A 16,364-nucleotide genomic window follows, 5' to 3' on the forward strand; every position below is an offset into this window, starting at 1 on the left:
CAACTCTAAGGATATGTATAACAAGGAACCAATGGCCTCTCAAATACATGCAGATCAGATTGTTCATTTTTGATTTCAAACTCCACTAAACCTTCAAGGTAAAGGTCTTCAATCCTAAAACATAAGGATGCAAATTTTGGGTGTGACATCAAGATGATGGGATTGAAGGTGGGGTGCTTTGGTGTTATTGTACTTCTCATTTATCTGAAGACTTCAATGTCACAATATTCTGTGATTATTTTATCATTGTGTCAACTCATTAAGACACTGTACATTTCAGAGGTGTTTATCTCCTGTTTTCAAGTCCATACGTGTCATTATTTTCCTGCTTATGTTTTTATACTGCTGTTTGACATTATAACTTGTATAGTATTTAGTAAGCCATATGTCAGATAGTGGCTCACACAGCATAATTGTAGTTATATTTCCGGGAGTTGCAGGATACAGGACTTGTGTGAGTTCTCCAGCCTACATAGCAAACCCAGATATAGGGACCGGTACTGAAGCTGTAGTATGAGAGTGGAGGTCCTTGGCAGTTTTACTTGATTAATTGCTGCTAATCTAAGTAGTAATAGAAATAAATGTGAGGCTTGATTTGCATTGATTAACCTCTCTGTACTGTCAGCTGTCAACCCCAAAGGGAAGGTCTCCTATTATATGAGTGCCATTGAGTTTCTCTTGAGAAAGGAGGGTTTCTAAGCACTGGTAGTCACTGCTCAACAGGCCTCTGGTACTGTAGTTATATTGCTACATATCAATGATTTGATAAATACTTATAATCTGTATTTTCAGGGACCATCTGGTGAGAAGGGAAATAGGGTAAGTCCTTGGTTTTACTCTTCACGTCTCTTAGTCTGTGACTAATCCCCTTCATAATATGGTGGAATGATTGTGGACTGCTAACCAGAAGGCACCTGTGTACAAAAGAAGTGCTGTCACTTACATGCACTTCTAAAACAATACACAACACTACTTGTGTGTCTCTCTATAGCTGCAACCCAATGCATTCTTATGACAACATACTAAGGGTCCTTAGTATGGCTTATACTATGCATTAATGCCAGTGACACCACAATCTTGTTTGGGATGCAAATTAATAGAGCAAGCAGCATTAAAATAGGCTAGTAAAAGCTTGCATCTAGCACCAGTGGGTAAGGGGCTTAAAGCTGGTTACAGCTCCGTGTGGTGTTGTGTGTAAATCAGTTTTGCTGGTCTCCTCAGATTCCTATTCTGCATGCTTATGTAGCAGGAGAATAATGTGTCAATTACTTGTATGCACGTGTCACATTGCAGCAGACATAAAGTATATTGTAATCATTCCACCTAAAATGACTTATAGGAAAGCTGTCATCAAGATTTTGTATATGTTGTATAATGCTAGAGTAAAATGATGTCACTAGAACAACTGCATCGTTCTTATTATATGTTATTATGTAATGTTCCTTCTCTGTAGTGATGTGACTGCAATTGTTGATGTTGCTATTAAAAGCCCAGAAATGTACAAAAGGAATGAATTATCAATGTTTCAATGCAAAACGCATATGTCATATTCAAGGCAGTCTGCAAATATCGGATAAAATGTTCCTTGTTAATCAGTCACTTTATAAAGTAGCCCAAATCAGAGATCAAACACATAACAGTAATGTGAAGGAAATAGGCACACAGAGAGATCACAAAGGAAGTTGTTCAGCTGTGAACTGAGCTGCAAGGGACACTGTGCATTAAATAATTAAGCTAGTCTTATGTAATACCACCTATTATATTATAAGAGGAGATTTCCTGAACCACCGGTGTCCCGTGCATGGAACCACTGCAGTTCTGCTAGTTGGGAGGAAGATGAGTTCCTGTGGGGAATTTATCTTGAGTGGAAATCTCCTTTAACTCGGATCTACAATAACACTATCGGTCATCTTAACTGGTAAAGACCTAAAGTACGCCTTTATCAACCACTTATATTCTGCATTGACCATTTGTTGGAGATCTTTATTGATGGATACTCAACTAAAGTTAAAACGTAGTTCTCTCTTATGGACTTTCTGTGGCCATACTTAATACACATTAAAGTGTTGTCAATATCTGGGCTTCATTTTTTATATAGAGATGAATGGAGCATATGGCACAAATACAATTTTAGATTTACATTGCTCTAGTCTATGTTAGACTAATATAAACATATTTCTTATTGGAGTCTATGGGTTACAGCAAATCTGGGCTTTTTGTACCATGTTATGAAATAGATTTTTAAAAACATTATGCAGAATAATAGCATTTGATTATACCTCATTTATTTATATAGTATAACATGTATCTTCATGGCAGCTCTCCTTTAAGTTTGTTTATTTGTATTTTCCTGTTTAATATTTATAATTTTCGTCTAAAAAAATAAACTTTGTAAACACTTTTCATTTGGTTTCTCTATTCACGGCACTAAAGAAACCTGTATTGAAGCATGTAAATAATAATAGTTTCTGGGTACCATCTTGCACATTATTTTACATTTGAACAGTTATTTGACCTCTGATGATCTTTTGTAGAATGTGAAGGTCAAGCACAGAATCTGCTGTGTAATTCCAGCCTGTCTGCATTTAGGTCTAAAACACACTTGCATAATGGTGTGGTTACATAGTAAGGTTACTGAGAACACCAACTGAAAAGTGCTCTTACCACACTTGTGCAATAAAGCCTCGCTCCATTTCCTTTTTGTTTTTCACTTTTATTGTGTGTGTATTTTCTTTGCTTTTCACAGGTTCACCTTTGTCCCCTTTATCCTTTTCCTTAACTTGTGCCTTTTACCTGGGTCTTTCCTCCAACCTCCTCTGTAGCCTGTTCCATTTTTCTCCTGGATTATCCTTTCTTTGTTGAAATGCCTTTTCCCTGGTTTCTATTCCTCTGCTTCTCACATCCTTCCACTATATTCATTTTGCAAGCCCACAACTTATTTTGCCTCGCTGTAATTGCCTAATAATGTCCTATATTTTCTAATCTTTCTCAAACAGACCATAAATACGCTTTCCCCCAAAATAAAATAATACACCACTCTCCGTAACATAACTAGTAAGCTAAATAAGCAAAAAGCGCTTATCATCAATAATTTACATTGATCATATGTTTCCACTGGCAAAACATATCATTTGTTGTCTGATGCATTCGTGCTGCTTACATTCGTCACGTGATTTTACTGAGCAACAATTTTATTGTGTTGGATTGTCACCAAGGGCTAGATTTACTAAGCTGCGGGTTTGAAAAAGTGGGAATGTTGCCTATAGCAACCAATCAGATTCTAGCTGTCATTTTGTAGAATGTACTAAATAAATGGTAACTGGAGTCTGATTGGTTGCTATAGGCAACAGCCCCACTTTTTCAAACCCGCAGATTAGTAAATCTAGCCCCAAGTGTCTACTGTACATCAGGATTAGGCAAGGGAGGACTTGAAAATTTTAATTTAACTACAACTCTGACCTTGCTTTGCCTATCAACAACAGAAAACCCACAACCATAGTATTTTTCAGTCCACTAAGCCACCTCTGCTGTTTTGGTGCCGCTGTAGTCTGTGGCTGCCACAAACTCCAAAAATCCAGTCCATAACTACAGCAAACAGTGTCCATTATCTATCTAGCTTTTGCTAAAAATGCCGTAAGGTAACATTATGAAAGATGATGCACAGACAACAGTACACATAGTGTTTTAACTCTTAGCAACCAATTAGATGCTGTCATTGTTCTAGTACAATTTAGCAATAAAACAAACTTCTGGTTGCTATGGGTTACAGCACCTTTAGACTGTGCACCAGTTTTTAGAAGTACACCCCACTGAGTAATTGTTAAGGGGATTATCATAGGGTCTATTAATCACCACTTTTAAAAGCGTTCAAGCTGTGGACATGAACTGCTTGTGCCCAGCATAGCTTCTCACCACAGGCAAATGTACTACAGTTTGTGTGAATGTACCCTAAACAAGAATAACATTTCCCCTAATATAATAAATTATAAATTGGAAAGCAAGTTGACTTTTCATTTTGTGTACAGATATGAGTATCAACCTTGTACAGTCAGAAGCCAATAGCAATACATTGTGATATAGTGGATAGAGTGTTTTTTGGAATAACTAGGACAGGCAAAATGTTTAAGATGCTGCATTCTGCACACAACCAGGATTTGTGGCTGGAGTTCTCCAGCACTGAAATCTCAGATAATTCAGTACCTACCCAGGCTTGAAAGTAATAATTATTAGTGAGGGTCAAAGGTGAGGGACCCCACTTACATATAACACTGGGAAATCAAAATATACCAAATCCAATATGGCGCAACAATGATACAATCAGTAAGCGGCTTGTAGCAGATTCAAAGTAGGTAACACCGAACCATACCAATATCAAAGCAAACAAATAACATAGAATTTACTGACAGCGCATATAACACTGGGAATCCAGCTATGAAAAATCGGATTGTTCTATACTAGGTGAGAAATTATCACATCTGGCCAAATAAACTGTTTAGAACCTTGATCAATCAGGTTGGAATACTCAGTGATCAAGTAGTTGAGCAGTTGCCAGAGATATGTCAAGAATCAACCAGAACTAGGAATTGACTGTGAATCTCCTTCTTTCTATGCTACAGTTTCTGAATTTGTCAATCAGTCTTCATTGATGGGCAAATAGTGAATGTGATCATTTGCATGTCTCTACCCACTATTCCTTGTAATTCCCCTGTTCTTTATAGAAATGCCTCACACATGGGCATATCAATACATATAAAAGAAAGCTCAAAACTGAATTACACACAATGGAGTGTATATCACCAATCTGTATTCCACCACACTGCCTTTAGTGTGAATCAGACTTCAAATGATCTGCTTTGCTTTTACTAAAGAATCATACAGGTAACTACCGAAATATAGGAAACCCCAACACAAACTATATTAATAGGGCATTGCCACTAGAAGGATCAGAGCAGCTTCAATGCACCTAGGCACAAATTCTGGTGTCTGGGACCCTGTTTTAGTGATGCAGCACTATTCATCTATGAGTTATCCCATCGGTTGATATTTTGTTAGTGGTATAAAACGCAATCTCAGAGAGTGCACTACACTCTAATTTCTCCACACTTGCCCTTATAACATGATGATCTTCCCTCAGACTTCCTTTGCAAAATCACATCAATCATTGTTCAGCAGGTAACATCAGCAACTTTCATCACTGAGCCCCCAGTCAGTCTCAATGAGGTCTCTTCCTCTAGCAATTCTAGGCAATAAATTTAGCAACTGCGACATTCAAAGTGTTTCTATTACTTTGGTAGTTACTGGTATTTTACTTTTTATCCTAATGTTATTTTAGCATTAATCTATTCGTAATTTTAAACCTTCCTGTTGGTACAATAGAATACTACTAAAATAATCTAGAAACACACAAACTGCTTAAGCAACATCTATGCGTATATAATTACCAGATAACTAAAAATACACTATATCAACGCATTGTAATCCAAATAAGTAGACTTGTGACGTTTTTATTGTTCCCTAGAGATTACTTTGAGATACAAAGAAATGAAGACGGAACTTACGTTTCTTTTCATAAAAACATTATATACAACATTTATTTTTATAACATTCATTATTAATCAATAATTTCATGTATTTTACGGATGACCATACATATAATTTACCAAATATTATATTATATACTAAACTATATATTTTTAGACAATATATGTATTTTCTTCATAACGCTCTAAAACAACTTTGAAGTGGATGATCCTACAAGTCATTACATCTTTTGTTGAACTTAATTATTATTTGCAGGGGGAAAGGGGGAAGAAAGGCTCTAGGGGGCCTAAAGGGGATAAGGGAGACCAAGGAGCGCCTGGATTAGATGCACCCTGCCCGTTGGTATGTTTGATTTTTGCAATGTATTTTATGTTGGACTTGAGGATGGGAAGAACAAATGATGAATTGTAGATGAATAATGATTGTAGATTAACTATACAGTGTGTGTTTATGACATGACTTAATTGTGTAACTTTGAGAGCCTATGTTCAGTGATGATTCCAATTATCAATAAGGTTGTACAGAATATTCTGTGCAGGTCCAGTGAAGATTGATGTGTGTTCCTAATGTATGCTGGTAACAATTCTTCCCTTCTTCAAAACTGGAACCGCCAAGTGGTATCGCAGCCAGAAATGACAAAGTTGCTGGACACAACAACAGGGGCAATATTCTACTATCAATTGTAGGACTTTCTATCATAGTCTCCAACACTGTCCTGTGTTAAGACTCTTCATTTACTAATATCATATACATTGGCTGGATACTATAACTATAGTAAAGCCAGTCCATGCATAAAAGCAGTGGACTGTATTGAATATCGTACAGAATTGCCTTGTGACCCATCTGGGGCAGAACATTTCAGCCCTTCCCAAGGGGTTAGGGTGGGCAAAACAATATTAAGGCATTTTTAATCCCAAATTTGTGTCCCGCAGCTTTGAGGCCACAGGGCTGGAGTGCTGTGCCATCAAGACAGAAGTGTGTGGCATCTTGTGGAATAATAAAAATAGTTGATTTTGTGAACAGGGACAACGAGGTGTAAAAGGAGAAAATGGTGATCCGGGGATACCAGGGCTGGATGGGTTGGATGCCCCTTGCCCATTGGTATGGCTTTAACAAACCTTTTTCCTGCATGCTGTGTACTGTCTTTAATCCAATTCTTTGCATGATTAAATTAACATGCTCTGACTCTCTCACCAATCCATCTATCCTGTGCTAATATTCACACATAAATAATAATAATAATAATACTCCTGAACATGAATAAAAATAGTAACCCAAAACCTCACCTACATATCCCCATCTACTTATCATTTATTTCAATTTTAAACCAAATGTATGTTTTAATATAATTACAAAAAGGGATGGTTTTCCTTTTATTTTGCAGGCATATGTTTTCTCTGTATTTTAGTTTAAGATAAGTGTGAGCTGTTGGGTTGCTTGGTCTCTCAAACAAAATGGAATTGTTATCTATAGACATATTAACATAAAACCAAACAATAATTAAACGGCATTACCAAGTAATAACTTTTGGACTTGCCTATACACATAAACTACAGAATAGATAATTTATGAACTGGCATACTTGCTTACATGTAGTGGACATGTTTTTGTTGTTTTTTTTATGGCATGTTGCACCCATTTTTGGGGGTAAGTGTATAATTTAACACATCAACATGGCAGTAACGGTGGGGAGGAACACATTGCTTCTGATGTGAGGAGCTGAGTGTATCGGGGCATTTGTTATGTAATAAAAGCTAATCGCAGTAACGCACCTGGTACTGCTAGCAAAGGGGTTGCAGGATGAAATACTGAAATGAGTGTAAATAAGAATAGACTATGCATTTAGGGGGCATCCCCAACATAGCAGACACCTGCATACCCATTTAACTTGCCCTCATGGGTACTCCTTTCAATGGTATGTGTTTTGCACTATACAGACTTTATACAGGAAAGCACATTTCTAGAAAAAACTAGTGTAATTAAATTATTAAAATATAAAAATTTGACACATGAAATAAGACAACAGTTACATCCTGCACATTCACGTTTTTCGGTTCGTTAATGACCCTTAGAGAGAGTAACGCATCAATATAAACGTAATGTGTGTTTTAAACTCATTGTCCTTAATAAGCACTTTCCAGATTCCTTCTGCTCACCAAGTTAACAAGCTCAACCTTCTTCCTTCTACACCATAACAAACTTCCACGAAATAGGTACCTTAACCACCCCAACACTGTACCCTCACTACAATGGCCAGTATTGTCTCTAATAAAAGTGGGTCATTTAGCATAGAAACTACCAAGATTCGGACCCCAGATTCTATTAAGCAATTAAGTAGTATAAACATATACCGCCGTGGACTCGATTTACTAAAGTGTGCTAAGTCCAAACACTATGGGGTCCTACAGGGGAGGATCAGTGTAGGTTCCTTCAATTAAAGTTATTTGGATTTTATGCCCATTATTAAAGAGGTTTTCCACATTCATTAGTTGTTTTTTATATGTCATCATTCAATGTTTACTAAATACATCACTTTATCTTTCAGACTTCTTTCTGTGTTTTTCACCATTTATTGTCTAAGCAGAGATGTTTATTCCTACTGCCCCAATGCACAGGTTAGAGGTGAGCTGCACTGCATCCCAGGGCAACCAAGATAAACAATTGTGCCGGGATTCTGTGCAGCACAGCAAAGAAGCGTTAAAGATAAAGCACCGTTTTAGTAATAGTTGCAGGGTGTTTCACAGAGGTTGAAAAAGTCCATTAAGTTCTCTACTAGTGTAGTGAACGATTAGTGTAATGTGAAAGATTGTGTAGCGTGTGCTGCACTAGCCCAACGTCACAGAATAGAATTCTATATGGTATGTATTTCTCAGATTTGTTGAAGCCTGACAAATGTATGTATGTGTGATTGAGATAGAATATATATATATATATATATATATATATATATATATATATATATATAATTATTATTGTTATTGTTATTATTACTATTATAATACATCTTGTCTAAACTTGTATCTTATGTCATTTATTGTGCAACTGGTTTGCTAATACATCAGTTCTTTATGGATAAACCTCATATTCTCCAGTGTTTGGGAAGTATACATAAAGAAGCTTCCAAGATTGAAACTTCGGATGATTTCACAAATTATTCCACAAATTCAAATCTCTGTAGATGTTGCATTCTCATGTGACACAAACACACACACTAAAAGATGGCGCTGTACATAGGGTACTAACTCCACCTACGTGCTACAATAGTACCCAATTACAAGCCGCATTCATCTGATACACAGAGAAACACTTTATATGACTGACGTGAAAAACTCCAAATGACTTGGGGTACAGGATAAGGATCTATGGAATAAAGATGATGAACTATAGTGCAGTAACTTTACTATCACACATTGGCCTGTTGAAGAATACTCCCAAGATAATCATAATAATCATTAATAGATAGAGAACTCATGCAATATATTATCCAATATCACTTAAGTTGATACCCCTCATATGATTCTGGATACTATTAATAAGTGTTTATCTCAGTTTTAGTTTCTAAAGCACTAACTTGAAATTCAGTAGATATCAGTGTGTGCATGGCTCATGTTTTTGCCACTGTTTTGACTGTATAAACATATACCAGGGAAATTGACAATGTAGGCAATCAGGCAGCGTCACTAGAATAAGCTTGCAAATTTCAACCTTTTGCATGAGCAGCATTTGAGATTAGATTTTTAAAAGTAAAAATCAATAAAAAAAAACACATAAGCATTCAAAACACATTTTATACATGTTTTACTTGCATTTTTACTTTCATTTTAAAGGTCACTGTATAGTTTCAAATGTATTGAAATGCTACAATCACACATTGCAACACAAGCAAAAACACAAAGGGGTATGGGTAATTTACCTTAAAAAGATTTTTATTGTCCCATCCATTTCCACCCTTATACGTGACATTACAAAATGACAGCTGGCCCAGTACAGTGAACACGTATAGTGATATCGGTAGCGATATTGTAGTTGTTATCATGGTCTCACATGATTTCTAGTTTAAAGTGGACTCCTCATCTACACATAGCGGGGTCTGCTTTATTTCTGTGGGTAGAACCAATATTTAGCCACATATACACTTCTTATTAGATTAATGACAAAAAGCGCTGTTGGAAGGCTGGCTTAACTGCCATAACCCTTCCCATCCATTCGGCTTCTATTCTAGATGCCAGGGATAGACATGCACGGTGTGGTTGATGCGTCGTGTCACTAGCACCTAATCAGGCCGTTTGGTGCAATGAACAGTTCTCCATCTGTACATGATGGAATTTACACACAAGTTGTTTAAAATTATTTAACATTGTCAAGTTAGTAAAAAAGCAACAATAATGTTCAACAGATAATAGGGAAAAATGTCTCATCCCATACCGTCTATGACGCAGTTCTAAGGGGATTACGGTAACATTTATGTATGTAAAGATGCATTGCTTTTTTGAATGGAGTTTTTGATATTTTTTTTTTTTTATAATTTTACTGCATGTTTTTGCTCACTTAGAAAAGAATATACACAAAATAACTTGCAATGCCTTATATCCTTAGGGAGAAGATGGTTTACCAGTACAAGGCTGCTGGAATAAGGTAAGACAAGTAGTGCGCTATTTGGACTGTATCAGGAAACAATGTGCATTGTGATTTGTTTGTTGCACAAATATTAAGTCAGTAATGTCAATTTGTCTAATCCTTAAAGTCACGTTTATGTAACAATTATTTGCATCGTATGAATATTATTGTTGAATAAATGATTTTGCAGTCCTGTGAATGCTGGCATGCTGCTCGCCATTGTGTTCTGTGCACAAAATATATATATATATGTGTTCTGCATGGATCAATATAGTTTCACTATTTTAACCTCATTTTTACATCTGTGAGTCTGCGTAAAGGGCAGACTTCCAATGCAAACTACACAATGCATCGTGAGATGTATCTCACACAAGAACATAGATAGTTCATACATTGTTACATTAGGACCCCTGCGACATATTTTAAGAAAATATAATTTATCAAATCTCCCCCTTAGTATTAAATCTATGGAATGCAAACGATACAAAATACTAAAGGCCAGATTAAATCCATTGAGCACAACAGACGTTTGTAGATGGGTCAGCTTTGATTTCCAAATTGCACAAAAAAAATATTTTGCAACTAATATGCTTGAGTATGTGAAATATAGACTGTTGTAGATAGCTTCAAGGGTTGCACAGTTATTTTCTTCGTTGGTAGTAGTTTTCTTTCATATTACAAAAAGAAATTGACACACAGCCAACAAAATAATTTTCTCATTTCCAAATAAAGTCCTTTATAGCACAAAGGAAAAGGCTTTTCTGAAATATATTTGCTTATTTTCACTCTCAACACTGCCTAAAGCGCAAAAATAATTCATGCTTCATACAACAAAATGGAGTTCTATAGGAACCATAATTTAGTACCCAATACTTTAAGCTTTGAAAACACACTTCTAATGCTCTACAAAAGCGAGTGCAAAGTACAAGGTTAGTCTCTGCTTTTAACTAGCTTGGTCTTCATCACCTCTGTGTATGAGTCTTAGCCACAAGGAAGCTCTTGCCATTGGCCAACTACAATTACACTAATTAAACCTGCAGTTTATGTTGTTCCATTCAGTGATTGCTGAAGAGCAACAAAGGTGTTATGAATTTTCACCTTTACCTCTTACCATACCAGATTTGTACCAAATCTTTTTTTACCCATAAACCCTCATCCTTACTTTCAAATGTTCTCTTTTTTTTCCTTAAAATCAACACCAAGCTCTAGGATTCCAAAACTAACCCAAGTTTATGTTTTCTTTTGCAGTGATCGTTCTAACCTGGGATTGTCCTGTGTGTCTGTACATAGAATATTTATTTTTATACAGTGTTCCGTAGGAAAAAAAAAAGACACACCAAACTTTTTGCATTTTGTACAGAAATACTAAAAGGTTTTTTCGTTTTGAACCATTTGTGTAAATGTTTTGTTTTTTTGCTTTTCTAATATTTGTGAAAAAAAATGCTGCTGTATTTGCATGATATTTGTGCACAGTTATTAAATAACGCTTTTTAAGTTATTTTACTTTGGTGCCAAAAATACGTCAGAAAAATGATGGTCGTTTTCCTGAGTATGATGGTTAATAAAAATACAATGTTCCACACCAATGGTATTTAACGTGAATACTTTTATTTAATGTCACTGTAGTATTACCCCTCTTGTAAGCAATTTTAAATGGCCCTAAATGAGGGCTAAAAATATTAAGATAAAATATTTCAGGCAAGCATAAGCCTAGAGTTAGTTTGTAGTGTTTCAACATTCAACAAGCTTCCCTAGATTACCCAGCCATTAACATGTAATTTAACGTTACTTGGTTGTTTTCCCATCCCCTTTGAGTAACGGTATTGGTTTTCAAGTTGTGTGATAAACCCTGACTCAGAACACAAATATAACAATCTTTGTACAAAATTAAAACCATCTGTCATGCAGACGGTGCGGAATTTAGATTGCTCTGAGGTCTTGGGAAAACCAAAGCACAGAAATGTTTTCGAAAACTTATGAAGTGTTTGTAGAGATTGCTTGCTTGGTATCATTGTTTTGTGATTTCTGCTTGTAACGCATGATTATACCCTGTATTTCTGTCCGCCTGTTTTTTTTTCCTGTACAAAGCAGCTCTTACATTGTTATTACCAGGTTTTTTTAGTATGTCGATAATCCTATAAAAAGAGGAAATACTTTACAAACTCAATCCACTCCTTTTTACATAAGGGATATGATAGATATTGTTTACAAATGCAACTAAATAATTGAATAAATTAATTATTGCAAAGCCAAAAATTGAAGGAATTATATTTCAAAGTGTCAAATGTTTTTTTTTTATTACGTTTTGAAGGCATATATAAGACTGACATAAAAGAAATTAGCATTGCTTTGGATTTTTGTAAATTTCACATTACACACTAAACCCACATAATCATTATTTATTATTGTATTAACTGAAAAAACTGTGGATACCTTAAAATTTTTTATTTAAAATAACACAAAAATGTACTTAGTAAAGAAAATATACATAAAATTAAATACATGCACTGAAATATGACAAATATAAATGTAACCAAGCTGTAAAAATATAAACGCATTTTCAGCTGCAGTAAATGTGCATGGAAAACATTATTCAAATATTATAATATTATACAGTATTATCTCTAGTTTCATACTACACCAGGGAAGCCAGCGCACTTTGCATTATGATCTAAAATTTCAATTCACATATTTCAACTACTTTGTATTTGCAGACTGCATCATTTTAGATAATTTTATGTAAATTAAAATGATCTTGTTTTTTTTTTAAAAATATATATTTACTCCAGAGTTTCTAATAGGGGATAGCTAGTCCAAAACATATTTTTTTTAATATATCCTTCAATTTAGCAAAATTGTATGCTCCAACTATCCTAAGGCTACAGATGCAGCCTATTGAGGTTATAATTCTCCAAGTACTGTGATGCTATTAATATATAGCTTCAAATTATTAATATTTGCAGAGAGATCACTAAAGACATCTGGATTCTGGAGTGCAAATCATCTTTAAATGAGGACTGACAAAAATTTTTTTGATATTTTAATGTTGTGTAAATGTAAACATATTTGAACCTTTTAGTTTATTTTTTTCTCATTGGGAAAATATGGGGGTTTTTTTATATTCATAATTTTGTATTCTCCTCTTTTGGTATATTAGGTTGTAATACTTGTTTTCAGCTTGTGACAAAAGGGCTTTAAATAAAACATTATGATTTTCAGAAGGAGCATCATTACAATACATGTATTCAAACCAAGGCAGTTTAATTGTCTTTTAAAAAAAATAAAGTTCCATTATGTTTATTTTTTAATCACATAAATAACTTGCAAATCTGATGATAATGACAATTCTTTTCTGCATCCTTTATAGTTGACCATAATAGTCCCTAAAAAGAACTAAATAAATAGATATCAGATGCGATCCAAGAAATATATGAAAATATATACTTTTACTTATGTAGTAGAAGTTTATTTTTAATATATTATGAAAACCAAAATAATAAGCAGCATACCAAGGTTGATCAATTAAATGTAAAAACTACACATACATTTACTACCTCAGTTTGGATTGTAAAGGTTACCTGACAACAATTCAAAAAATCAAGTATTAATAAATAAATACATCATGCTATTATTCTTAAAAAGACTAGAAAGTGTTCTATTAATATAAAGTGGATGTAGTTCAGTAAGAAATATTACCAAATATGGCTTATCCCTGGTATGAAACCTTGTCAGTGCTGCTTTATTTTCCAAAACCTACTCATGAAAGCACCTTCATTTGGTACTTTAAGGGACAGACTCCATGGCTAATAGCCAAAAAATGAAGCTGGATACAACTCAGTAAGTCTGATTTTGGTCTACAAATGTGGAAGATAAGGACAAGTGTCCCGTAGGCTTGATGACTTCAGGACGTCCATCTTCTGGTGAAAAGCATTGGCCACCATTGGAAACACCAAAGCAGCTGAGTTGCTGGAAATGAGTTTCATTGTGTTGCTACCACAAAACTCTTTTTCAATCATAAGGATAGGTGGTATGGCAAAAAGAGAGCTGTTGCACTGTGGAGATGGTGTTCTCTTAGAGGAGCCCATAATGTTGTACTATTTTAAGAGTCCATTGTGTGTGACATAATAGTCAACAATAATTGGATTTACTATCTCTATGGGACAATTCCATTAAATGAACTCCAACAGTAGTTTTTGGAGAGAAACTATTTTTTACTGTCGGGGACAGACTGTAGATTAATGAGGAAACCCAGAAATATTTCCCAAAATGGCTTTTGATGATTCCACCATAACCCTCCCACTGCCTTTCAATCACCAACCTGAAAACTTTTGTCTCTTATGTAGGAATTCCATTTTGCTGTTATTTAACAACACAGTTATTTTATCTTTTTTATATGATGTGTTCATTTGTTATTTGTTCAAGTTTTGGTGCATTTTTTATGCTGCCCTAGATATTTGCTGTATAGTCAAAGTCAACTTTGCTTCTTGGTGACCAAGTTGACCAGGTCCCATTACTTTGTATACAAAGCAGTGCTGTGATAAATGACCCCGGATTGAGGTTTTTCAGTTATACTGCAGTATTCCAGGTAATTGCTTTGCCATTTTTGCAATCTATCTGGGTTCTTTCCATTTAACCCCTTCACTGCCAGATGTGCTCAGACAGAGCACTGTTCCACTAAGGGGTTGGCATTACATTTTGACAATAAGTACAGTAAGCTATAACAGAGTTAAAAAAAATTGTTAAAGTATTACAGGGGTATAGATTTTAAAGGGAAATTAAATCTTCTTGCTCCAAATTCTGTTTTGGTTGAGGGAGCCAAGTTCAGGCTAAATGCCTCATTTCACAATGTGTAGCAGTCTGGTATAATTAAACCACTTCAGTCTTGTTCTAGGTGAAATGAAGATATAACTAGCCATACAAAGCAAAATGTTTTATATTTGTTCAATAGGATGGGGAGGGTTCTTCTCTTTTTATGTACTTTCTTACCTTGTTCTGTTGTTTTTAAGTAATTGAACAGACCTGCAGGCAGTATGCCTTTTTATATTAAATGTAAATAGTATGATGATATAAAGATGTGTAACAGTGTTATAAAAACGCACACAGTTTGCAGTGTAGTGTTTTCCATTTTCTGTCTCTTTAAATTTATTTTGCCCATTGGTGCTTACAGTTCTATTTAAAGTGGTCAAATTGTATGTTTCAGCGGATCGCTAAGTTAACACAACCTCTGCATGGGGCAGACTTTAACATGACATATTTCTGCACATTTTAATGCACAAAATTAGTGGCTGAATTTAATAGATTGGAAACAATAAAACTGTGAATGTGGAATACACCTCCTTTGGCAGAAATCACAGCTGACAAATGTTTCTAGTAGCCAATTAAAAGTCTCTATTCTTGGTTAAGGAATTTTTTCCATTCTTCCTTGCAGAACTCTTGAGGCTCAGAAACATTCTTAGGTCTTTTTGCATGAGCTGTGTAGTTGAGATGTCTAATAATATTCAATTCCAGGGACTGTGAAGGCCATTCCAAAACCTTAATCTTACACTTCTACAGGTACCTCATGGATGTTTTTGAGGTATGTTTTAGATTGTTGTCATGCTGAAATGTCTAACTTTTTTTTCAGATTCAATTTCTTCACTGACTCTGGGACATTAGCTTTCAGTATTAAAGAGTCGCACGGAAGGGTGCCCAAACCTTTGTCCATGCCACATCTACTGTTTTATCAATCTCTTAAATTCAACAAATAAATAGTAATTAGGCCTTTAAATGTGCAGAGATATGTCATATTTATGATTGTTTGTTTCCTTGCAGAAGTTGGGTTAATTTCTTTTTCACTTAGAGATTCAGTGAAAACACGTTTGAGTACCCAAACATATAATCGCATAGAGCAGGGTTTCCCAAACCCAGTCCTCAGGGCTCCCCAACAGTGCAGGTTTTCCATATCTCCTTGCTGGGGCACAGGTGTATTCATTACTGACTGACACATTGTAACAGATCCACAGGTGGTCCTAATTATGTCACATGTGATCCGGAAAACCTGCACTGTTGGGGAGCCCTGAGGACTGGGTTTGGGAAACCCTGGCATAGAGTATAACATTTTTCAGATTTGCAATCCAGTTACTTATCTCCAGTTAAAAATGACATTTTACAAACAGGCCAATCCACATTTTAGTGGTGTAAGAATTACAAAACAGAACATGTATATG

At 35.2% G+C, this 16,364-nt stretch overlaps 1 protein-coding gene across 1 annotated transcript in view; it reads left to right on the forward strand.

Annotated features, from left to right (window-relative positions):
• COL13A1 (collagen type XIII alpha 1 chain) overlaps window positions 1–11,744 on the forward strand; it is a 141,735-nt gene extending 129,991 nt beyond the window's left edge. The window contains exons 35-38 of the mRNA XM_075216711.1: window positions 793–819; window positions 5,797–5,883; window positions 10,138–10,176; window positions 11,407–11,744. Of these exons, the coding sequence (XP_075072812.1) occupies window positions 793–819; window positions 5,797–5,883; window positions 10,138–10,176; window positions 11,407–11,409 (156 nt within the window). The 3' untranslated portion in view covers window positions 11,410–11,744. The remainder of the gene's footprint in view (window positions 1–792; window positions 820–5,796; window positions 5,884–10,137; window positions 10,177–11,406) is intronic.
• The last annotated feature ends 4,620 nt before the right edge of the window (window positions 11,745–16,364 follow it).

The sequence above is a fragment of the Mixophyes fleayi genome, chromosome 6 (genome assembly GCF_038048845.1).
Source record: "Mixophyes fleayi isolate aMixFle1 chromosome 6, aMixFle1.hap1, whole genome shotgun sequence".
In the NCBI taxonomy this organism is placed as follows: domain Eukaryota; kingdom Metazoa; phylum Chordata; class Amphibia; order Anura; family Limnodynastidae; genus Mixophyes; species Mixophyes fleayi.